Source organism: Prionailurus bengalensis, chromosome B2 (genome assembly GCF_016509475.1).
Source record: "Prionailurus bengalensis isolate Pbe53 chromosome B2, Fcat_Pben_1.1_paternal_pri, whole genome shotgun sequence".
Lineage (NCBI taxonomy): Eukaryota > Metazoa > Chordata > Mammalia > Carnivora > Felidae > Prionailurus > Prionailurus bengalensis.
The window spans coordinates 67,614,218-67,641,078 of NC_057349.1; the positions used below are offsets into that span (position 1 = coordinate 67,614,218).

The window sequence follows — 26,861 nt, forward strand, 5'->3', positions numbered from 1 at the left end:
ATGTGAATCTGAAATCATGCTATAAAAATTTGGTTTTGGCCAAGTGAAGTTCTTTTGTGAAAGACTCACACTACCCTCCAGCCCTACTGAGCGCTAAATGCAAGCTATTTATTTTGATACACTCTGCTGAACTCAGACAATGTTTTTTTGGCATTTTGAAAAATTACTAAAGTTGAACTTTTTACACAACTGTTTAACATAGTAGAAACTTTAATTCCATTTCCACTTTGAAATCAAACCTCCTATTTTCTGTAGTATTCTTGTTATCACGGCCACCCTGTTTCAGAACAAAAACGGCTTTCTTTGGATCACTATGCATTCTAATTCATTGCTAACTTTTACAAGCCTTCTCCACATATGCAAAGAGATCTGCAGACAATCCACATAATGACCACAAATTTTGAAAATAATATTTTGTACCTTCAATTAATTTTTGCTCATCAAGAAATTATTAATTAGAGGATACATTTACAGCCCATGGAAAGGCTGTTCTGTTAAAAGCCTTCAAAACACATTAGTACGACTGATGGCAGCACGAGATCTTTCTATTCTTATACAAACTCCCCAAGTTTCTGTAGGATGAGATTACTTTTCCCTCCATAGAAAAACAGGAGCATGCCTCATACCACAACAAGGTGCATCTTGGCCATTCCAATCAAGGATTCTGAGGTATCAAGGAAAGTCACAATAAGCTGGTCATTTTCAAGGGTTGTCACCGTCCACACTCAGTAAAACCTGTAGTCAAGAGCTGAAAGGTTGTCGGGTTTTTACAGCCCTTGTCAGATTAGTCAGGCTGTACAAATGTCCAAACCCAGCTTCTAAGATGCTGTTTGCAATAACACTTAGAAATGAGTTTACTGCCAAGTAAGCCTATTAACAAATGAAATGCGCATGGACTAAAGTAATAACCAACGTTGCTTAAATCAAAACAGATCTTGACTTCCTTACCTTAATACTAGGAAGCATAGTAGCTTTTGTTTTTGTTTTTGTTTTTTACAAGGGGGTAATTGAAGTTTGTTCAACAGCAGCAGGCCCTGTTCAGCCCCCTACTCCACAGGGAATTAACCGTCACATTCCAGCCCTGTCATCAGAACAATGAAAGGTGAATGTTGTGCAAAACAGCTTGGGACCACTAACTGATGATGTCATTCCTCCCTTATATGGTTCATTATTGTGCAGATTTACTTTGGTCTGTGAAAAGGGGTGGAGCTGTCCGGGACTGGAAGGGAAGGCTGATCTTAAGAAGCAGAGAAAGTGAACGGAATTATGCTCTGCACAGAGGAAAATGCACTGGGGAGGGGAGGAAGTTGGGGAGGAAAAGTGAGAAAAAGAAAAGATATGCATAAGATGTCAAATGGGCCTCACTCTTGATTTTTCAAACTAGCTAAATGTTTGGCACACACTGGAATTTAAATAAGGATCCCACTACAGCCTGATCTGTGAGTCAGCCAACGGGATGGAATTCATGTTCAACCAAAGTGCCAGTTAACTTACGTGTATCTAAATGAAAACACTGCAGTGTGGGCTGCAGAATGCAAGTACTCTTTAGTTTAAGGATCATTATGTCTTAAAAAAAATTTTTTTTACCTGAATTTATTGCTTTCCTAAAAGTGTTTTGAAATGGCAAAAAAAGTGCTGTCCACCCAAATGAACAAGTGAATCTAGTCAGCCAAATTTCAAGGAATGTCCATATCGTCAATCATACAAATCTTCTCAAAATCCCCTATCTCCTTAAACTAGTTTTCTCTCTCTTTTTTTTCCTTGTTTCCTTCCATCATTCATTCTTTCCTGTGTGAGTCTGTGAGTAATAATTTAGTCAAGGTAACATTAGTTAGGTAACAGAGGTTCCTTTATAATTTTTTTCTAATACATATCATATCCATATAATTTATATATCATTTATGTTAAGAAATTCCATTTTTAATTACAGAATACAAGCATAGTATCAGATAAATTAGTTAAATTAACTTTAACAGATTAAAGTTAGCAGAATTAAATGTTTGGAGAACATGTTTAAGTCCTCAGATATCTTTCCTATTATACAAATATAAACCATTATGTTATGCATGGAAAAGAATTGGAAGGAAAAATAAGTTAAAGATAATTGCTTTTCTACATTCGTAATGTTCGATCACGTCTTGCCTTGTGAACATGTCTACCTTCTTAACAGTATGAACTTAGAACAATGATTAGTGCATGTTTCAGGGTTGCAGTTCTGAATAAAGTGTTGTGATTTTGGTAAAATTTACATAAAACAACATTTATTGTTAAGGTAAAATTACAGATATTGAGCCAATTAATTGACGCTTTTGGTTTTTTGGGGTTTTTTGGGGGGGAGTCGGGAGGAGTTTTTCCAGCAATTTTTAAATGATTGGGAAAAACCAAAACTGAGGAAGAAACTGCTGCCACCATGTGTTGTGTGCAAGGCTGCCCTGGTGTTGGGGAAAGGGGCTTCTTGGCAATTGAAAGACCCAAGATGGAATCTTGTCTTGGCACCTACTGGGTAGATAGCTAAGAGGATGCTTTCTAACTCCTCTGGCTTCAGCTTACTCCACTATCTAATAGAGATATGGATTTTAACTTGCAGAGTTAAGGCCACAGAGTCTGGCACATAGTGGGCCTGCAATAAATGCTGAATAATACATTTATACAGTTTATACATCTTGATAATGGTATGCACTTTGCAAAACTACAAATTTGTAGTCTCATTTTGACACAGACGATATAAATTCATGTTAAAAAAAAAAAAGAGAAGCAAAGGGTCAGGACTGATTATACATAATCAAGGGGCATCTTGCATTCAGTCTGCTTCTGGTGATTCGAGCTTGAGGTACAGCCCCAGGGAGGCATTGATTATGTTCAAGGCCAATAAATCAAACTCTTTAAAACAAATACAATAAATGTTAATCACAGGTGTGTTTTTTTTCCTTCCCTGCTTAGTACTACTAAATAGCTACATTCAAAATTAACTTAGTCCTCCTATTAAGACTCACCTAAAATAGCTGTATTTGTCATAATTAGTTAAGATTCCCTGGCTAAATGACATTACTTATTAGGAGCCTCTTGGAACCCAGAAGAGATGATTAAATGGGTCATAGAACCCTCCTTAGAGTCGCAGTAGCTGCAAAGTTCCACTATTATATCCTGAAGCACAGGGACCACATCTTTCTGGATCTTTCTATATTCAGAAATATCTTATATTCACCTTTTTTTTTTAAATTCCAGCTTTACTGAGGTATAATTGGCAAATAAAATTGTATATTTAAAGTGTGCACTGTGGTGATCTGATATGCATATACATTGTGAAAGGATTCCTATCATCTAGTTAATTAATTAAGACACTCATTATCTCACATAGTTAACTTTTTTTTTTTTTGGTAGAATATTTGAGTTCTACCATCAGCAAATTTCAATCACCAACTATATCGACTATAGTCACCACGTTTCATATTATTTCCTCCGACTTTATAGTCAAAAGTTTGTACCATTTTATCAGTCTCTCCCTATTTCCACCAACCCCAACCCCTGGCAAACATTTTTTACTCTCTTTATGAGTTTGACTTTTTTTTTTTTTTTTAAGATTCCACATATAAGGGACACCAAGTTGTATTTGTCTTTCTTCGTCTGGTTTATTTTATCTAGCATAATGCCCTCAAGGTCTATCTGTGTTGTTGCAAATGACAGGATTTCCTTCTTTCTTTTGGCAGAATAATATTCCACTGTATATTCCACATATACCACAAATTTGTTACCCATTCATCCACTAATGGACATGTAGGTTGTTTCTATGTCTTGGCTACCATAAAAGAGGAAAGATTTATACAATCTGAAGAGAAACCAGAGTATATCTTGGCTATTGTAAATAATAGCTTCAGTGAACATGGGAGTACAGATATCTCTTCAATGTCCTGTTTTAATTTCCTTTGGCTATATACCCAGAAGTGGGATTGCTGAATCATATGGTTGTTCTATTTTTAATTTTCTGAGGACCTCCATACTGTTTTCAATAGGGGCTGAACCAGTTCTCATTCCTACCAATAATGCACAAGGGTTCCCTCTTCTTCATATCCCACCAACTGTATTGTCTCTTATCTTTTTGATTACAGCCATTCTAACAGGTATGAAGTGATATCTCCTTGTGGTTTTCATCTGCATTTCCCTGATGATTAATGTATTCACCCACTTATAATTGGCTTCCCATCAAGAACCAGGCATTAATAGGAGCTGGGAATATGGTGTAAACAAGACAAAGTCCTTATCCTGGTGGAGGTCACACTCAAGGATACATACCCTGAGGAAAGAGAGTAGGGTTTTCTCAAAGGAGGTGACTGAGGGCTGGGGACCTGCTCAATAAAGACCTTCTCTAAAGCAGGGACATGTGAAACTAAAGAATCAAAGGATCCATCCATGCAAAGAGCAGAGGCAGCAGGAGCAAAGGCTCTGAGTGGTAATGAGCATGGGAGATTCTAGGCACGGAAAGAAGTCCATTGTGATCAAAGCATGGAGAGTGAAAGAAGAGAATTACAAGATCCATTTGAATGATCCATTAACTAACATTTCAAGTATCCTTTTCTGGAACATGTGCTCCAGAGATAGCTCTCTGATAAGCTACCAGGGCCTCAATGTGTACTAGAGGGTCCTCTGTTCAGCATAAGAAAAGTGAAGAATCATTGTTTAATTGATGAATGAATGGTTGAAGATGTGTCAAGCATCCATCCTTGTAGAAATGAGATATAAGAACCTGATGAACCCAGCAGCCTGGTGTCCTCAGTAGTGCTGCTCTAGACCCAAGCCTCTACTTGGTTCCTCAAACTTAGGAGAGGATTCCATCACCTGATATAACCAGAAATGGAGTTGATCCTGCAGCTAGAATATTGCTGCATCTGCCTTTTCATGCACCAACCTTTCAGGTAGGGATCTTGTCAGCATGTCCACAGGTCAGGGGGCTGAGACTTTACCAAGTCTCCAAGTACTGCTTACTAGTAACTGTATGTGTGGCAAAAGTCAGTTGGAGACCTGCTTTCATTATGACCTATCATTTGTCATGAGATACCAATATCTTCCAATAAGATCTGACAATTGGAAAAAAGCAAGGTGACTTGGCCCAATTTGCCACACCATGGTAAAGAGCCGGATTTTATTCTGAAACACCTGATTTATATGACTAACATGTAGAGAAGGTACTTGAGGGCAGGGAGAGCAAGAGTGGAAGATGTCTCAAAGGGCTATTGTGGTAGCCTCAATACACAATGGGATGGTGGCTTAGATAAGAGTTTGTCTTGGACTAGGGCAGTGGCAATGGTTCTGGGAAAATGGACAAATTCCAGATATAATTTGGAAGCAGAATGAATACAACTCACTGGTGGTTACTTTTGGAAGGTTGAGAGAAAGACAAGATTTAGGGTGATTGCATTTTAGTTTGAGTGATTAGATACAAGTACTGTTAACTGAGATAAGCATAACTAGGTTTTCAGAAAGTAACCAAGAGTTCCATTTTAGATACCTTAAGTTTGAGAAGCCTATTAAACATCCAAATGGGCTGGTCAAGTATGGACTTTCACTCAGTTATTACTCAATGAACCAAATAAAAATTTTTGTTTAAAGAAGACTAGTAATTTTCTTTTCTATGAATGACATACAATCAAATGGAGACCTTCCCTTTCTCAATTTTAGCATGTCTTAACTGAACTGTGTACTCCAATTTAATTTACTCACATGGAAAGTATCATTGTGATTATGGGTCCATAGGCCAAGTCCTAAGTCCACCATGAGTAGGGATCTCCTAAGACAGTCATAACTTCTTAGAGTGCTGCATCCCAGAGACAGAGTATCTAGGCTACCATCTAGGATGCATCCTTTAAGCATCCTGTTGCCACTGAGCACCGTGACCTGAGCAAGTGGCTCTTAAAATCAAATCTTCTCACAACTGCCTCTTATTCAAATTGATCAAGAAAAGGAGAGACAAAGAGGACGTGTTTCCTGCACATTCTGAGAAAGATCTAGTCCAGCATATGGCAAGTGGGAAGTTTCTCAACATGTGGGCGGTTACTGGTCTTGCCAATTCCATGTGCTTTTATCTCAGGAGACATTTTTTGCTGCAGAGGAGGTTGTGCTCCAGAACTGTGAGAAGTGGGTGCACTGGTGAACTGGAGTGGGCAGGCAAGGACAAGTCATAGGATATGCTAACAGCACTACACTTGCTTTCCTTAGTTGGGGGCAGGGGAGGGGTGGAGGGAGACCTTTCTTCCAGGATCCCTCCCTGGAGGTTTGGTAATGGTGTATTAAGTCTGGGCAGTAGTTCTGCACATAATTATGCCTCTTTCCTTTAGTGAAATATAATCCCAAACTTCTCAAGTGTTACAGATTCCAGAAGTCAGACAAATCTGTAAGCATTAGAGAGCCAAGTAAATCAGAAAATATTGGAGGAAGGGATGGTAGGTGTAAATAAGTAGGAAACATAAGATCACTTCTGTGATCAGAATACAGGATTTAGTGACATTGTAACAAATGACAAAGACTAGGTAGACCAAAGCATTCCTCCCTTCCAACAGCACACTGGATACAGAGTAGCCATAGTCCACCATTTCTAGTTCCCTTCACTTTTCAGATCAGATACATATACTTCCCTAAGCATTTAAGAATAAAATAATTCTTCATAAACTTCTCTAGGAAATTGAGAGGTAGGCAGAAAATATAAAGCAAATTCTTAAGGCACAGTGTTTCTGAAGTCAAGAGCAATGAGTTGAGATTAAATAAAGTTGACCTCTGGTGTGTTTGCAGTTGAAGCTCACATTCAGCCCCTGAATAATTTGAATAGTTTCTTGGCTAAGAGTTCACATCCAAGAGCTGAATATGTTATGCACTGAGCATAAAAGACCCAACCTTTGATTAATCTTTTCTGTTCAAACTTTTCACCACCACAAAGTACTTTCCAAACACAAGCATTCTTGGAAAAAGAGTGCATACTCAGTCAAGGAGCCAGAAAGGAGCAATCTCCAAACACTGAAAACACCACCTTCCCAAGTTCCAACTCCCTCTCTGGAGTCCAGGATTTGTAATGCTAATCTGAGTACCTTCTTCCATCCTGGAAAAAAGGGAAAAATATCAAAGTGATGGAGCTGAATATTCACTGTGGTGCTAAGAGACAACACATTTTTCCAGCACTTTCCTTTCTTAACTCTTTCTTGGTATATAAATTTGTGCAAAAATAGCATTTGCCTGGTATTTAACGTGATGAAAAATGGCTGCCAATTTAGGGCAGCATTCCCAAGGTTTTTCACTCTGGAAGAATAATCTTATTACTTTCCAATACCTGATTTTGTCCATGATGCCGTAATAAACTATCAGCTTAATGAAAAACCCAACCCAACTAGTTTGGAATCTGGGGACCAAAAGTCCCAATCATTTGTTAGAAATTCTCACTTTGAATTCAGTTGCTTTTGCAACCTAGATTCAAACATTTTCTCTGAAAGTTACATATCTCAGTAATAACTCAATCAGTTCAAAAAGGATCTACAAGAGACTCTGGTTTTGTGTTTCTAATATAGAGAATGCCTATCAGAGTTTATCAATTGCCTGACATTACAATTACCAGTAACAGAGTACTGATAGATCAGAAATTTTTTTTTAATATGTCACTATAAAGCACTAGTTATTAACTGTATTTTTGCCACTTTGGTAGATTCTGAAGCTATAACTACTGACTAAAAATTTGCCTGTTAAAGTGCCTTTCTAGCTGGCCTAACTATTTGTTATTTCCTAATGATCTTCATTGTGTGTTTCTTAAAACTTCCCATCTGCTCCAGTTCCTGAGGGTTCTCTGATTAATACTAAAAATAGGCATACATTTTTATTTGCATACGTATACTGTGTCCCTCACTATCAACTTTTTTATCCAGAAGTTATAAAGTAAATCTGTGTTAGACTTTCTAAATAAATGAATTTGTATCTATACTTCATTTCATAACCCGCAATAACTTCTGTGCAAAATACATGCATTTAAATCCTTCAATTTGGTACACTAGTACACTTCAGATTCTTTTTTTTTTTTTCTCATTCAAAGTAGTTTGCTTTATGCAGCTGTTGGGAAAAGAAAATAATTATCCCCAAGACTATTCTATAAGTCAGTCCAAACTGAGTTTAAACTTTTATTCTTTTCAAGATATAAAATGTGTTCTTTCACTTCTTTTTAATTTACTGATTTTTTTGAATATGCATAGTTGTAGAAATACAGCAGTAAATTTATGAAGTTAGCAAAGTTACTACAGCAGTTTTTCTTCCATAAGATGCCTATATTACTAGATGTTTCACTTCTCATAAAATTGTATATGGCTAAAAATCATAATACTATTATTTTTGTAGAAAGAAAGTCATCCTTTTCCAGATGTGTATTTCATAGTTACATTCTACTCCTCAAGTATAATTTATTTTATATGTAAGATTTATCTGTCCTTTGGAAACTTAAAACATAAATGTTAAATCTTCCCTCACCATAAACCACACTGTTATATTTTTGGTTCTCCTAAAATGGTAGAAACCAAACGAGGCCAGAGAGAAATGACCCTGATTAAAATAAGGTCAGCTGTCTCACATATTTATGGAAGATTACCTGTCCTATACATAAAAATGACGATAATAAGCATTACTAAGAGTCCCAACTTTTTCCAACTGATTTGGAATGCCATCTTTAACATATATTAAATTTCTATACCTACTATAATCTATTATAATAATTTTCTCTATTATAGAGAATTTTTATCGGCTCCATTGACCTACCTATTAATGTACTAATACAATACTGTTTTACTCACTATAATTTTTAAATGAGTTTTTGTTTTTAGTAGGAAACTTTTCTACTACTTTTCATTTTCAAAGTTTGACTATTCTTGCTTGTGGATTTTTTTAAATGTTTATTTATTTTTGAGACAGAGAGAGAGGGAGAGAGCACAAGTGCAAATAGGAGAGGGGCAGAGAGAGGGAGACAGAGGATCCAAAGCCAGCTCTGTGCTGACAGCAGCACGTTCGATGAGGGGCTTGAACTCACCAACAGGTTGCGAACCCTGAGATCATGAGCTGAGCTGAAGTCCAACGCTTAACTGACTGAGCCACCCAGGCGCCCCTTGCTTGTGTATATTTTATACAAACTTTAGAATCACTTCAGTTAGTTCCCATATCTTAAGAAAAATCCTAATGATATTTTTATTAGGACCACATTAAACTTGTGGATTAATATAAGAAGAGAGCTTTATGATGTTGAGTTCCCAGTCCTACAATATGGTAAAACCTTTCCATTGGTCCCAGACTTTTTCATATCTCCATGTAGCATTTAAATTTTTTCACATTCTTTTTTTTTTTTAATTTTTAATGTTTATTTATTTCTGAGACAGAGACAGAGCATGAGTGGGGAAGGACAGAGAGAGAGAGGGAGACACAGAATCTGAAGCAGGCTCCAGGCTCAGAGATGTCAGCACAGATCCTGACACAGGGCTCAAACCCACGAACAGTGAGATCATGACCTGAGCTGAAGTCAGACGCTCAACTGAGCCACCCAGGCGCCCCCAAATTTTTTCACATTCTTAAGTTTATTTCTAGATAGTTTATATTTAATGTAGTTTTGTTTTTTGTCATTTGGAAAGATAAAAACTATTGATTTTTGACTCTTGATTCTATATACTTTTATACCTTGCCAACTCACTTTATTGAATTCTCTAATTATTTGCAGCAGGTTTGTAGTTTTCCTGAATCTACCCACAATCTAAGTACAAAACAGCTACCTCCACCCAAACAATAGAAGAGTGTACTTTTCCAATACTTTGCATTGTTCTCAAAAATTTCTTAGTTTGATACATCGTAAATTGATTTCGTGAAATTCACCTATGTTTGTTCTTAGTGTTCAATACAGGGTGAGCAGAAGAAATGTTCACTTTTAGGTATTAAGTTATACCTGTGGTAAGAACTTTATATTTGTTATCTCATGAACTTAACTCTGTGAGATATGTACTCAGCTATAACCACTCTGTAGATGAAGAAACCAAGAATTAGAGGCATTAGAAAACCCATCCAAGTTTACAGAACAGGAAGTAGCAGAGTCAGAATTTTAAGTCAGAGCTATTTGCCTCCAAATGAAATGCAGGAGACTGAGAAAACATCTGTCTCTAGGTTCCAGATTTTGAGGGGCTCTGGCACACTATAGCTAGAGTAACCCAGGGAGGAGTTAACCATAGTTAAAGAGGTTAGACTTAGCTCAGATGATCCTCTGAAGATCATAAACCATTTATAAACATATCATAAGCACTCTGGAACCCACCACAATGCCACATGATTTCTCCTTAGCACACATCTGGATTATTTTACTAATAAAGAGGGTGCTAATTGCAGGCCTCAAGCTTATACGTGCAAGAAACACAATTACCTTCATTTTTCCAGATCTCTTATAATTTTCAATATGGGTTCCCATTATACTTTATCTTAGTTCATTCTGGGTAAGCTCAGTTGAGTCTGGTTTCCTTTAATAAATTTAAAGATTCCTCATTCAAGTCAGGGTCTCCTGAGTTAATTCTAGGGCTTCAGGACCCCGTTTCTGGAGTTAAGATTAAGTCCCTTGACCATCAGGAAGGTGGGTAAGAGGTCATCTAGTCAGCCTTCTTCCACCTGGCATTCTCTGAGATGCACATTGTTGTCTCTTGTCACAGGTGTCAATCTGCTCAGATTGCTGATATAAACGAGTCACAGTTCTATCCTCATGGCCAGCCATGGCTTCAGCTATTCACATGGCCTTTCAGGGACATGGGAAAATCTACATTCCTTTTAGGGTTACATATCAGACACCAATTTTTACCCTATTTCTCCTGAATTATTTAGTAGAAGAAGAGCCACAAGTTTTGCCATGCTTTTTGCAATGAACTGAATTGGGTCTCCCAGAATTCATATATTGAAGTCCTACCCCTCAATGTGACTATATTTGGAGATGCAGCTTTTGAGAGGTAATAAAGGTAATAAATCATAAGGGTAAGGTTCTAATCCAAAAGGATTAGAGGCTTTTCTAAGAAGAGGCCTTATAAGAAGATCTCTCTCTTTCCATATATGTGCACAGAGGAAAGGCCATGTGAGCATGCAGAGGGAAGGTGGCCATCTATAAGCCGGGAAGTTAGGCCTTACGAGAACCCAACCATGCTGGCACCCTGATCTCAAACCTCCAGCCTCCAGAACTGTGAGAAAATAGATGCATGTTGTTTAAGCCACCTAGTCTATTAGTTATGACAGTCAGGCAACCTAAGACACCCTTGGACTCAACCTAGTAACCTCTTTACTCTCAAATTCTCCACACCACATCTATCTGTGGTTTATATTACTCTCACCTTCCCTTCCTCCACCCTCTACTCCCCCAAAAAAGCTCAGAACAGAGCCTCTTCTTTTGCACTACCTCCTCCCACAAACAACATAGATTGTTCTTGCTTTCTCGCTTCCCCAAGCATCTTATCTAACAGAAAAGAAGAGGTGTGATAAAAACTGGATCCACTTGATTACATATTCTTTCTAAGGCTATGCCTAGATCTTTGCTTCTGAAATCCAAAGACAAGATATTGAGTTCTCTTCTCGCTTTCAGCAGTGGCAACTTTTCCTTGAGGCAGTGGTTGCTCTTGGCCAGCTGTTCAACTAAGGACAGGATGCAGGATAATAGAAAATATTAGGTTAGAAAATCTAATTATTATCATACTCTAGTAAATTTTTATAATGGAGTATAGGCAGGTGAAAATGTCAAAGCTATAACAATATTATAATTGAATTACTTAGTCTTTGAGGTTGTAAGGGACAGGCTCACCCAGACTACCTAAGAGGATGGAGTTATTAGTGAGAATACCTCATAGTAAATTAAAGCAGAAAACTGTCTCCACAGCTGATCAGACCTGGAGAGAACTGGAATATTATGCATCATTTTGTGTCATATACCTACAGTTCTAGTAACCCGTCAGCAATGAATATGATCTAATGCTTGTCATCCTCTCAAAAGCAGGTGTCCACTGCAACCCCAGTCCTGTGATGTGTGCTCTTCTTCACTCTTAGAATTTCTCTGTCTCTGCTGGGTTTTTCTTGGTTTCTGTGGTCTTTATGTCTTTCTGTTTCATATGCCCCAAGAAAGTGTCTCAGTGGGTTAGTCAGTCCCCATCAAACAGAGCTCACTATTTGGCAGTGTTCTCCTGCCAGGCTACTTCATAGGCCTCGGCCTCCCTGATGTCTAGGTTATCAAATGTTGCAAACTAGCTGCATTCCAGAATACATAGCCAACAGATGAATTTTGCTCACTGCACATTGTGTTATAAATTTGAGGCAACATTGAAAAACCAGAAGATTTTACTAAAATCAGATTTCTGTCTTTTCCCTAAAATTCAGAACTGGCAATAATGTGGCAACTGAATCACAACCTGAATCTGAGTCAGTCAGCCTGAGCTGAATTGAATGGACTTTCCCTGGTGTCACAGTTTGCTATCTCCAGCCCAGTGGTCCACCACTCATGCAATGTGTGCTAAAGGATCTGCTTTTTTTTTTGATGACTGCCTAGCACTGCAGGTGTTTGCGATTGAGACCTTTGTGACCTCTGTCCAGGACAGTTGACCTCTGGTCAGAAAAGAAAGAATGACAGTTATGTGAAAGGAGTTGCCTCGATTTCTCTCAGAAGAGACCTCTTCTGTGAATCAGGTGCTCAGAGTTTCAGGAACTGTCTGGCAATTTCCTGAAAACTTTCTGAAAGAGAGCAACCCAACGATCAGTTCAGATCTAGAGAGACTCTGACAACCTGATCACCTCCCATTACTGGGTTCTCATTCTTTACCTCTCATATTTAAATTCTAAATACTGTCCTCCATTCTTACTTCTCCTAGGATTTTTCCAGAATAAGGGATATCAAATACCAGGACTGAGGCATTCTTAAGTGTTAAAAATCTTGAAACAGTAAAGTGTGATTCTTGTGTACTGTCTCTCAGGCTCTCCCTTTCAATGCCTTTCCTTTTCGGTGGCCAGTTCTCTTTGATTATTACCCCACCCCTTTGTATAATGTTAGAGTCTTTCTTGGTTCAAGTTCTGTTCTTATTGTTGTAAAAGTCCAAATACATTGAATCTAATTAACTAAAACTCTCAGCTAGCCAGGTTAAGCCTTAAGATCTGGAAAATATCTTCACCATCCTTATCTACAGTAAAATGCAACAGGAATTAACATTCATATTTGAATATAATGTAATAGGCTCTAAGGTTGTAAAGCCACCCACATAGCAGCACTACAAGATCCTGAGTCATCAAATATGATTTTGTACTAAACTTAAAAATTTTACAGGAAATTAAAATGCATTTGAGACATATTTTCCATAACAGTAAAAGTAAGTTAATTTATATTATAACCTTTGATTAATCAGAAAATTTTGTTGATCAGAAAACCTGTTTTCCTAGGCATGTCTGTTAGTTATAATACTAAGACTCTGAAGAGTCTTAGATCAGAGGCTGCTAACTTAGTGACCTTGAGAATGAGGGTGCTATGAGGTTTGGGAGGATCATATCCACCTAAGACCCAGCATTTATGTATAGTGGGATCTGGTGAAATGAACTGCAGGGGCATTTTTAATGGGCCCAGTCATATTTAATCCAGGGAGCGCCTACTTCAGAATGAGTCGCATGCCCCTACTTCTACAGGGCTGAAAGTAGTTATGTTAATACCCTGGGTCTATTAAGAGGATTAACTTCTTCTAACTCCAAACTTCCAACCCTAGGAAACTGTCTGAGTCACCAATTTTGTGGTCCCTTTAAGATGCAACAACGCTTCCTTTATATCATCCTGACTTATCCCATCCTCCAATACAAATACCCAGCTGTGAGCTAGGAGTAACACTACCTCACCTCGCCTCTTTCATTTCAGTCACATTTTCCAGTAGCAAGTGGGACTTGCATATTGCCAGGGTAAGAGGAACTAGAAGGAGGAGTTTGATCCTGGCATTCTTTCAGAAAATCAACTGTAAAACATATTCCTTCTGTGATGGAATCTCTAAATTCTAATTCCTCTCCTTTCTTAAAAACTGTTTATTCCTAGCAATCGTCTTGGCCGGTAGGATACTGATAGTTGGTGGCATATCTCGTGACCAAGGTAAGGTCTGTTACTCAAATTCTGAATCTGCAACATTAGAATGGATGTGCAGTCCACAAAGTCACTGGCAAACTTTCCGAATCATCTTTTCTTCCTCCGTGCATTGGGGAAATGGGGAAGTGAAGCATTCACTTTAATCAAAAGGTAAGAATTTGAAAGTAGAAAAGATTATTATTTTTTACTGTAAACTAAGTTCACACATTAATTCTTCCAATTAAGTATTGGTAGTAACCTAAGGAATCTAAGGAGCTTAAGCTGTCTGCTTACCCACGTACCAAATAGGGACAGTAATTATGCATAACATAGTTTTGTAAGTATTAAGCAGGATGTATATGTGTCCAGCATATTGGGGAAGTTAATAAAAACTAACTCTGCTATTGAGTGGCCTCTAGCAACGTGCTAAGCACAGAGAAGAGGGCTCAGTTATTTTTTGCTAATATATTCCATCTATTGATTACTTTCTGCTTGATAAGTCTTGATCTTTTTATACATCATTACCATCTTTTCTTACAAAGTGTTTTATTATGACTCACCAAGCTACCAGTGAGTAAAATCAGTTTTATTACCATATTTTAGGGATAAGACATCTAAATCTAAAAAATCTTAATGGATATTATGCCAAGGAATCAAGTGTGGATCTTTTTCTATAAAGATGACAGATAGTATTTCCCAGGATTCCAGGCCAACAGAAACTTTCCAAAAGCTTGCTCTGATTGGTCATTTCCCATCTTAGGCAAGTATATTAGTGCAGCCTGGTCCACAAGTCACCAGGCAAAGCCCATTCCCCTTCATGTTGACAAAATGGGGCTTGAAAGCTTCCCTTCCATTCAAGCCCCCACTCCTGCATTCTCTGCTTCATAAGTTAAGAGATTTCTCTTGAGATGCTGATTTGTACTAAAAAAGAAAAAACAAAAAATGAACTTATACTTGGAAGGCTTGCTGCAATATTATATGATGATGTAATTATTTATGTAGTCACAGCTGAGCCTATAGAATCCAAAAGTTTTAAAATCTACAATTACACTTATGGATTTAGACAGCACTCCCCCACATCATTCACACACACACACACACACACACACACACACACACCTCAAATATTTAAGTTTCAGACCACTTTTTGATGTAACTGTGTTCTCTCTATTTTGACATTCTTGAAGCAGTTCTAGTGAAGCTTAAGATTAAAATCACAAGTCTTGCAGTTCAGACAGGGAGTAAAGTATAAACTCTGAAGGTGATCTCATGTGCTCAGAATTAAGCCTTTAAAGGTCAAGTTGACTTAAAATATGGACCAAACAATATAGCATTTAGAAAGGGAGTTTTCTTTACCCAATCTTAACTAATTCAATGAAGGATATTCTCCTCTTTATTATTAACAATGCTAGTTAAGCAATGCATTTTTTCATGCTATTTCATCCTTTTAATTTGGGAATATGACTATTTGTAAAAATAAATATGCAGTAAATGATGGTAATAAATTATGATCACAGTCTGCAGATTTAAAATGAAGGAAGCCCAGAACAAGATGTTGCCCATTTTAGGTTCTTAATTTGTGGAATTTTTATATAAGATGAATTTCATAACTCCTGAAATGTTAAAAAGTAATTTCTGTTTCTATTATTTTTACACTTGCAGGGTCTAGGTCACTGGCAATAACAAGGTCGTGCCTTGGGGGTCGGGAGGGGGGGCTTTATTTAGCCTCCTCATAACCATCGTCAACCTCCCACCATAACGACCCCAAACAGAATCCAACCAAAGTAGAGGCCTGTGTATGCTATTCAAACCCAACTCCAGACAAGTCCCCCGGCTGCTCCTTCCAACAGACGCTGTCTCAAAGTTTCTCCTATCTTGACAGTCTAGAAACCACTGGTCTGAATATCTCTGTTTATATCCTCCCAATAACCATCATTCTGCCTTGTAAGAGTTTATGTCATAGTTTGGCCATGAGAGCATGGAGGTGGGAAGCCCACACACATAGAGAGAACACAAAAAACAAGCCATTTTGCACAAGGGACTCATTTGCACAAAAGTGCTATACCACTATACACTGTGATCTGAGTTGAGCTGCATAATTTTTCTGGGACTCAATTTCTCCATCCATAGAATGCAGGACTCAAAAGGGCTGATCTCATAAGTCCTTTGCAGTGCTCAGAGCCTGGGATTCCTGGTCTCATCCAAAGTCTGAGTTTGGATTGCTTCTCAACACTTGCTACTGATCCCGTAGACCTGGCTCCTTTTTGCTATCTTTAACCATTCTCCCTCAGGAAATGAAAAACTCTAGCAGGATAATTACAGAGAACCAAGCCTAGATGCTACCCCAGGTAGGGGGCTAGATGGCGGGGGAAACCCCAAGCTTCCTCCCATTCGCTCTCATCACTCCCACCCACCAAAGGAAAACCTGTCTGGGGCGGAGACCACCTGCAGAGTTGCACACTCAGTGGGAGAAGCTGGATGAGATTATACCGGGCAAACCACTTAGGCTTATCTCACTTTCTTCCTTCCTTTTTTCTTGCTCACGGTAGAAACAAAGGGAAATGATGCCGAAGTAAAGTTCTTGGCTCCCCGCCCCCGACAAAAGGGACTTTTCCGGAGAGGGGGAAGGGAATGCAAAACAAAGAAGGAAACAAAGGACTTGGGACGTTCTACAGGAGGACTCCCACTTGTGCTCAGCAATGCCGGTTCTTTATTAGCTGCCGCCCAGCTTCCCCTGCAGGTGCTGCGGCCGCTAGGAGCTCCCCAAACCCCGGCCGAGGTCGGAGGGACAGGGGGCCTCGCCCGCGGTCCCGGCACCTGGCGGGGAGGGGCTCCCAGGCGACTTGGCCAGGGGAAAGAAAGCCATGGGGTCAGCAAACTGCCAGCCCCCATCAGTAGATCTAATTATGACCGCTGACTTCAAAAAGAGGATTTAACCCAAAGCAGATTTAGCAGAGCAGTTTCCAAAGGGCAGCAGGAATCCCGGGCCTGACCTTTTAGAAAATCCTATAGGCTTCACTGCCCCGGGAACTCGGCAAGCCAGTCACGGTGGACTCCTCAGATCGCAAAGACATTCAGGGATGCCAACTTAAGTTATCAGGGTCCTAGTGGGGATGTTTAATTTAGCATAACGTGTGTCTGGAGGGGCGTGCATTGCTGGTCAGTCAGGGGATTGATCTGGGGAAAAAACACTGACAGTGGAAAATATAAAGCTCTAAAGTATAACCCGTTAAGTCAACAATAACTATTTCAAAACGTTAAGGCAGTTTGATATGTTAAGTGAGTATCAAAGGTCTCTTAGTGAAGTTTGAGGACATATCCCAGCAACGCTGATCAAAGTATTGAAAGCATCTTAAGGTATTTTTTTTTTTAATTTTTACTTTGATTTTTAAAACCTTCTACCCAGCACTTTACTCAGGAGAAATGTTTGCTGTGGTTGTTTTAGTAAAATCAAACAACTCCAAAAGGGTACAGAGCATTGGAATTGTTCCTCTAGAGTCGATGAACAAGAAGTTTGTAAATAAACACATCTGGGATAGGCTTATTGTATAATAAATACAAAAGTACTTTGTGAACTATAAAGCTCTTCGCTGTGGGTTATTATTTGAATTACTCTCACAAAACACAAAAAATTAGGAAGACAAAAAGAAAGAGAAAGACACAGCCCAGGTAAGTACAGTCTTTCCATCCACACGCTTCATTTAAACCATCTCTGTAAGTGAAATGGTGCCACTTCAGGCAGTTAGCTTATGTGGGAAATTGTAGAAAAGACAGGTCTGGTTCTAAACCACATAATTTACAATGTGAGCAGAAAACAATTCATTCGCACAGGTGTTCTTTAAAATTATTTGATTTCAGATCTTTTAAGAAGTCACTATCAAACAAATTGCTACTCCTTTACCTGACCACATTCCAACACAGAACACCTAACCAGATGGCTGTTGTAGAGATTCACAATTTACACTGCCCTTAGAACCTTGTTTGCAAGATCTGTGCTTGAGGTTGGGAAGTTCACAGAGACTGAGGAGGTGGAGTTTATTCTCACTGTGTGGTTGTCCAAAACAAAGTCAAATTAGACCATCTGTTTGTTCAAATACGAAGCTGATAAACCTTAGCTTCCAGGAGCAGAAGACAGGCTTAAGCCGTAAACTGAGAGTATCGGTATGCAACACTCCAGCCATTGTTCTCTTTTCCATTTCTCCTTCCCCAAGGGATGTGCCAAGTCCAATAATAAGTAAAACTTACCAATAATTTTTAAAAATTTAACAAAAACTTGTTTCATGCTTTTATTTACTCTTCTTGTGACAGCTTTTTCTTATAAGCAAACTAATCTAGGAAAACCAGGTCTCTTTCTTGTAACTAAGTATATAATAAAGCTGGGATTAGTAAAGCTGTTCCCAAGTGGCTCTTAATTTGCAAGTCCTAAATACAGAAGCAGACACGCTCGGTAACTCAAAGCATCAGGCTTGATGTCACTGGTTTCAAAGATTGTGGAATTCACAGACATAACCATTCAGCTGAGGAAAGAAAAAGAGAATAAACTAAAAAGAAGATGCTGAAAAAACTGGAGAGTATAGAAGAGTTAATTACAAAGCTTTTCAATTTGGAGTCTCTACATCAAACGTGGTGATCCCTGGTCTGAGAAAACTACCTGCCAGGACAGATATCCATGCTCCAAATGCAGAGTTTTTGTTTTGTTTTGTTTTGTTTTGTTTTGTTTTGTTTTGGTTCCTTTTTTTTACACCGTGTTTTAAGAGTTATGCAACCCTTAGAAAGCAGGTAGCTCTAGGTGTTAAGTACTTTATACACAACCAAATATTAAGACTTTCTATAGTGGTATTAAGAATGAACAGGATTCGGGGCGCCTGGGTGGCGCAGTCGGTTAAGTGTCCGACTTCAGCCAGGTCACGATCTCGCGGTCCGTGAGTTCGAGCCCCGCGTCGGGCTCTGGGCTGATGGCTCAGAGCCTGGAGCCTGTTTCCGATTCTGTGACTCCCTCTCTCTCTGCCCCTCCCCCGTTCATGCTCTGTCTCTCTCTGTCCCAAAAATAAATAAACGTTGAAAAAAAAATTAAAAAAAAAAAGAATGAACAGGATTCAATTTTAAATGGTTAAGCTTCATAATTTGTCTTCCTGACTAAGTGGGTTTCAACCTCAAAGGAAAAAAAAGTAGATTATTTCCCATAGAAGGAAATCGGGAGAGAGCTTTTCAGATGTAGGTGGCTTCGCTGATCAGATATAAGCTCCCCGGAGTTTGTTTCCAGCTTTATGCTTTTATGGCTCTCACCATGCTAGCGGGAATCTGGTGTCCCACTCTGTACACCCCCCAAACATATTCATATGAACAATTCCAGGTAGAAATCTGACTCATTCAGGTCACCAACCACTCAAAAATCAGAGTTAGAATCTGGCACCTGTCTGTGGTGTCACTGGATTGGCATGTGACCCCAGGCAGGAGGGACAGAGATGAAAGGACTGGGCCATCTCAGTGTGGTGCTCATTACCTCTCCCGCTCCTGCTCCAGCAGGTTGGTGAAGTCGTCGCTCTTGTTCATGTAGTCAGTGTGTTTGTGCTTCTCGCTCTCTAACTCGTACACGGTGCGCCTGTGACACTTCTCTGCCAGCAGCAGCTGCTCTAGCATGCGCCGGTAGGTTTCTTTCTGTTTTTCCTCAAGTCTGTCCAGCTGAGTAAACAAACATGGGAAAGAGCTTAATATTTTATTTGATTTGCATATGACTCAAAATATTACATTAGTCTACTGATTTATTATCTGAAAGAGAGAACATTGAGTCTGGTGTTCTCTGCCATTTTCCCCATTCCCTCATTTTGTCTAGGCCAACTGGCTTTGTAAACTAACCATAATAAGGCTGCGGTAACTTCTGGACTTCTGGCCCTTTTTCTGTGGACAGATGTATGGTTCCTAAACTTGCAAGAGAACAAACTCTTTCACTATTTTAGTGAGATGACATAAAACCCTATACTTAGAAAGAAAGAGGATAACGGCCCTCCTGATCTCAGAAAAATTAAGAGCTCAGCATGTACATATACCAAACTTCTCTTGTGGGAAGTAATTACCATAATCACAATCTGTTTTTAAGACTTGCAGTTACTTGCATTTCTAGGAAATGTATAGGAAGGATCCACAGTCCGCTCTTTTCAAGTATGCTAAATAGAGGGAGGATTTCAGAACTTATAGAGAGCACATACCTCAGACTAAAGGAGATGTTATCAAATATTATTACAGGACTTTTTGTGCCTATTTCTCTGACTAGGCTATCTTTTTTTTATTGTTTTTTAAGTTTATTTATTTTGAGAGAGAGAGAGAACACGTGCGCATGCACGAGCAGGAGAGGGGTAGAGAGAGGGAGAGACAGAATCTTAAGCAGGCTCCCAGCTATCAGCACAGAGCCTGACCTACGGCTGGATCTTATGAACTCCCTGGGAGATTATGACCTTAGCCAAGATCCAGAGTCAGACACTTAACTGACTGAGCCACCCAGGCACCCCCAGGCTAAAAGATCTTTAAGGGGTGCCTTGATTATGTTTTTAGTCCCTAGTGTCAAGCACAGTGCCTAGAACAAAGTAAGTGTTCAGTAAATGTTTGTTAAGTTGGACCAAATCTTATAATATTGATAGTTCCCTATCCTGTTCTCCTCTTCAAACTGCAGTTCAGGGTTTCTCAACTTTAGCACTACTGACAGTTTGGGCCAAATAATTCTTTATTTTGCGTGGTTGTTTTGTGCATTGGAGAATGTGTAGCAGCATCTTTGGCCTCTGCCCCCCAGATGCCAGCAGAGCTGCCTCTAGTTGTGACAAACCTGTTGTCAGAAATCGCCAAATGTCTCTTGGAGAGCAAAACACTTCCACTGCCGCTCACCCCAAGCTGAGAATCACTGTTTTCATTGAAACAGACATATTTAAAATCCATTCTCAATCCACTATTTACTCCCTAAAACCTAATGGGGTCACTCCATGGGTGTCAGCATCTGAATTCTTTCCCTGGGTTCTCCATGTTTGTCCCTTAGTCATACGGAGGATCTAAGTTTCCCTCTACAGTTGCATGATATCTCCATTGTGAATAGATCATTTCTGGGGCCCCAGATAAAAGATACTGTCCTGATAATCCTCAGTGTTTCCGATCAGATTTTCATCCCCCCTTTGCCTAAGAGCAGGGGATCAGACAGACTGGTAGAGAAGCCCAGGTTAACTGGTGGCTGATACCATCAAATGATACATTTGATATCATCAGGGATTACCAAATGGTACTTTTGTGTGTTCTGATAGATTTATGTAATCTTATACGAGAGAGTTCCTTCATTGGAATATCTCCCTACTATAAAACGTTCTCCCTCAGGAACTCTCCTATCTTTCTACAATGTGATTTTCATCATACATTATAGAATGTGTCAAGCATTTCTAAAATACCATCATCATCATCATCATCATCATCAATGTAGAAAGAGCAGCTCTTTCCCTTTTTTGATCCTTTCTACTTATCATAGGACTCTCCTTCCTTTTGAAAGTATTTGGAAGAGCAACTTCTGCCTGTTTCTTCATACCCGCCCCCACTACCCTAAGGAAGGAGGGGTGACTTATTTGAAACTTGTATTTGGAATAGGAAACTAGGCATAAGCAGTTCAGCCTTTTTATTTCTTATTTTTTTTACTCTGCCTGCCATAAAATGGTACATCATGCTCTGAAGGCCCCAAATCTCCTTCGAGTGGTTTCTCCAAAGACTAGGAGTAAAGTAATAGAAAGCCCAGTGGTGTTTGTTCATTTATCTATTCAGACCAATACGATTACAAGCTTCAACTCATCTATCCAACTCCTGCAGTTATCCCTCAATGCCTTCAAAGAACTCTTGAGGGGAAGATGGGGGCATTATTAATTGGATAGCTAAGCTATTCAGAAAGATACACATTGTAAGGGCATCTGGAGAAAAACAGCGTATTTTGATATTAAGTGTTCTAAGGCAGCCTAGGTAGAAGATAAGCCTTGGCTTTAATATGTTCTGCCCATGTGGGCCTTTGAGATTGGTTGCTCTCAGCAGCTACAATCCTGGGGCTAGCCAACTGGAGTAGTTGCTGGGGTCTCAGTCAGCAATGTTCCACTAACCTACACTAGCAGAGCTTGACCCCAGCAATGATTACATAATCACAAGGATAGTCTTTTTGTCTCTTAATGCATTGAAAGGATGCCGAGACACTGGTGTGTGCATTGATTTTCACTGCAGACCCAGACATTAAACTGTAAAGGTAGCAAATTCCTTTTTAGTAATAAATCATTAGTGTGTGAGGATCTAGATTTTAATTTTAAATTCCAGATGTAAGAACCAACATAGGTAGCAAAATATCAGCTGTACAAGACCTGTGTCTTGTCATTTTGTTTGGAATTACATAGAGCTCCCAGGAGAGAACTGAGGTGGGCTAACCTCTCAGGTCTATGTGGCTTGTCTAGAAGCTTGGAAGACCAGCTCCCATAACTATGGCTCTGTAGATTCATTAATCATGTATACTATGTCCATGACTTTTGGTTTTCAGGATCCAAACTGTGGCTCAACCATAGAGGAATGCTTTCTTTTATTAATGAACAGTGAAAGTGAAATGGGAACCTATTACTTTAGAAATATAGCTCCCACTTGGACAGGTGGAAGGAAAATTGAATGAGATCATCATAACACCAAAGGCCAAAATTTACTAGGGAGAGTATACCTGGAAGTCTTATTCTACTAAATCAAGTTGATGGAGAAGTTTGAGGACTTGAGATGGAGAGAAATTTCAGCATGTTTTAGACAAAAGAATCATGGTTCAGGAAGTGATTTTAGCCCTGTTATCAACAGATAATACTAACTGGAGAAGTATTAAGGGATTTAGGAAGACAGAAATCTACTAAAGAGGAAACATGATGTCTTAAAGGCCAAACTGGACTTACACAACAGAGAAATGTATCTAAGTGCTCTTAAAGATAGGGCTATACACAAGGGAGATATTTTAGTCATTATTGGATAAGAATGAGTGTCCAGAGGAAGTACAGATAGGAGAGCAGAGAAAACAGAGCAATGTGACTCCCCCCATAGAAAAGGTACTAGGATCCAGGAAATGTTTAAGAAGCATGCTATAAAATTGCAGACAGTTCTTCATGAGATCAGTTGGGAGCCATTCTCTTGAAGGCTGCCACAGCTATTCAAAGTAGATACATAAAATATAGACAGATTTAAGAATTAAATTCTGAGAAGATCAAGGTAGAAAATTTGAAGCATTATTTGGTGAGTTTCAAGGTGCCCACTAATATTGATGGGCCCTGAGTGAACACGCTCAAGAAACATAAAGATGTAGAGTTTGGAGGAAAGATGAGACAAACAAAGGGGTATTCACGTAGGACAGTAGCATAAACAGTCCAAACTTGGGATGAAGTGAAATGAGGAAAGACTCATCCTTCAGTGAGGATTATCCAACTCAAGGACATAAATGTAGGTAAGCTTTGCCTTGACTAAAGTATCTTCTTGGAAGGTTCATAACTCCTTGATTTTACTTCTAGCACATAATACAGAACACAGAAGGTAATATTAGGAAAACTAATGTCTGGGTCAGAAAGCATAGGGAAAAAGAAGCAAACAAATAAAAACCACTATAAGATCCATAAAATAGTGAGAAAAAGAAGGGACCACTTGAAGAAACTAGTCAAAATGTTAGCAAAAACAAGGGTCCCTGGGTGTTAGGTTGGTAGAGTATCTGACTCTTGATTTTGGCTCAGGTCATGATCTCACAGTTTGTGAGTTTGAGCCCCACGTCAGGCTCTGCACTGACAACATGGAGCCTGCTTAGGATTCTCTCTTCCTTTCCTTCTCTGCCCTTCCTCTGCTCAGTTTCTCTCCCTCTCTCTCAAAATAAATAAATAAACATTTAAAAAACAAAACAAAGACTCAGTTGAGTCTTCTTACTGAAGAAAAAAAGAAAACAATTAAAGAGGTTTTAAACATGCAGGCAGAAAAATAGAGAACCTAAAACAAAACCTAGGTACAGAGAAGGTGACCACTGCAAATCCCTAAACTTTTGAAAAGACAGGTATGTTTTAAATGCCACTCACTGAAGGCAAGGATAGTGCATGCAAACAGATTCCTCCCCCCAAGCTAGGGTTCACCGTTTCTATTATTATTTAAAAAAATTTTTTTTAACGTTTATTTATTATTGAGAGAGAGACACACAGAGCGTGAGCAGGGGAGGGATAGAGAGACGGGGAGACACAGAATCTGAAATAGGCTCCAGGCTCTGAGATGTCAGCACAGAGCCCGACGCAGGGCTCAAACTCACAGACTGTGAGATCATGACCGGAGCTGAAGTCGGTCACCCAACCAACTGAGCCACCCAGGCGCCCCTAGTTTCTATTATTACTAACCTTTGATGGTAACAGGCTCTGTCTGATGTGGACAACTGCCCCAGACTGACCAGAATCCTGTTGTAATTAAAGATTTTCTCTGCCTATCTTCCTTCCCTTAGACTTCCCCTAAGTCTCTACTTCAGTCTTGCTAAGAGTAACATGGGCCTGCATTATGCTGAGTCATTTTGCTTGAGATAAATTGACCATGGAACTGAGGATTTTCTTGCATTTTTTAAATTTATGAGTGTGAGGTTGGTATGATAATTGCATGTGTCCTAATAAGTCTTTGGACACTTTGATAAAAGGGGAATAGGGGGACTTTAGGGTATATTAATTAAACTTTGAAAATGCATAAGATTAAGATCCCTCAAGCTAAGCAGAATAAGAATTTGGGAAGGAAAGAAACTGAAACCTTGATTTCTTTGGAATTTTGCTGAAGAATTATGAATTTTGATATCCTGGACTTTAATTCACAAAGAAGCTCAGGGAGATTTAATATTTGCTGCTTAATTTCTCCCCAAATATTTGGCAAATGAGAGGGATCCACCACATGGGGTTCATTGTTAAACCTCTGATAAATTCCATTGAATAACCTAGCTGGGCCTAATCTGGTATGCAAATTAAAATGAGCAGTGGGTTTTTGGCTTGAGGTGCAGGATAGCTTCTAAGAAGAAGAGCTAGACTATCTGCTCATAGTCCTAGCAGGCTAACAGAACAGTGATTGTATTGGTATCCTTGCCTCATGAAGTTGGAAGAAGGACTCCTGCTCCTTGATAATGACAACTTGATTGTTAAGTTCAAAAGGTTAAGAGACCCAAAATGTGTAGATACAAGATAAATCTTTTCTCTTTCTAGCATTCTATTTCTCCTATAAAGCAGGACTTCACCATTTTGTCAGCATTGGGAAAAGTAGTTCCTGTCCTTCTCTCTACCTCCTTACTCCTCTCTAAGGGAGGAAAAACTCTTCCAACTGTGAGTTGAGGGGAGAAAGAAGTCAAAAAGCATGCCCAACTTAGTTCTAAAAGGACCACCCACAGGGTGGGTATGTTCTTCTCCACAACTCTGTCCATGAGATAGGAACACTTGGGTTAGGCCTACTTTCTGAAGGTAGGTTAGAAATTCTTCTCTTTGTGTACTTTCCATATAACTCAGTGGATTAGAGGCATTGATTTTGGGTAAGTGTATGAGATTTGCAGATCTATCTCTCCTTTGAGGTGTCATCCCAAGCTCTAACTTGAGGGAAAAGAATTAGGAAACCTAAATGATATAATTTATCCAAACTGAGTTCTCCAATCTGGTGGTTATCATAATAATATTTAATGAATATTTTGACTTCATTATGTCTTTCCTCCTCAAACCCCTCCAAGTTTGGAACTAGTTAAAGGTGTAAGCAAGTATCATGCCAGCAAATATCATCCCAGCAAATGTTAATGGTTAGTATTTGTTGAGTACCTGGTATGTACCAGACACTGTGTTAAAAGTTTTACAGGCATTGCTTCATGTAATCCTCACGACAACTCTGAGATATGCACTCTTGTTACTCCCACCTGACAGATAAGGTAATAAGCTTAGAGACCTGAAGTGACCCACCTAAAGCCATATGCAGCTAGTAACCATGGCTCTCAAACATGAAAGTGGATCCAGCCAGTTGACTGCATTCCATCATAAATCATCTCTTAATATTTTAGGCAAAGATGAAAACAAGAGCTCTGGCTTATCCTTGTTGCAGAAATTAGATAATTATGGGACCATCAATCTGTTGTAAATACTGTGTAAGCAGATCGCATCTGAGATCTGTCAAACTGAGCTGCTACAAACACTTGACATAAGATAAAAGTTAAATTATGATCAGTTGCTTCAGACTTTTAATTTCTGTGTTCTTTTTTTCATTTATGATACTAATTTTACATCTATGAATTTTTTTTACATGAATTCTGAAGAGTTAATATGGCTAGATCCAGCATCCATTTCCATAATTCAGCCTCTAACTTCTACTACAATGTGGGAATACTTTTAACATGTAGTATCATAGGAAATTAATAACAATAGTAAATAGTTCCTAACACAATATTATATAAAAATGATTAAATACAGCCTTCTTAGGTTTCCTTTCATCTTAAAGAATTACCCTAAGCATTCCATTGGGATTTTGCCTCAACCATTGTATGCCTCAACTCACATGAGACCATTTAATTATGATAGTCTATAAGATACTAAAACACAGTACCTTTATAAATATCAATAATAAAATATCCATCAACATAATATCAAGAATCAACTTAATTTTCTTTTACCAGTTTGATAATGATCTTCACAACTCTATGCCAAAACTGAGAAGCACTTCAAATTTTTGCACACATCACCTCTGAAAGCAATGAAAGAAT

The 26,861-nt window shown here is 38.9% G+C and overlaps 1 protein-coding gene across 2 annotated transcripts in view; it reads right to left on the minus strand.

The window, feature by feature from the left end:
* FILIP1 (filamin A interacting protein 1) overlaps positions 1 to 26,861 on the minus strand; it is a 189,001-nt gene that overhangs the window by 42,372 nt on the left and 119,768 nt on the right. For both annotated transcript variants that reach the window (XM_043591843.1, XM_043591842.1), the window contains exon 4: positions 19,605 to 19,783. In XM_043591843.1, the coding sequence (XP_043447778.1) occupies positions 19,605 to 19,783 (179 nt within the window). The remainder of the gene's footprint in view (positions 1 to 19,604; positions 19,784 to 26,861) is intronic.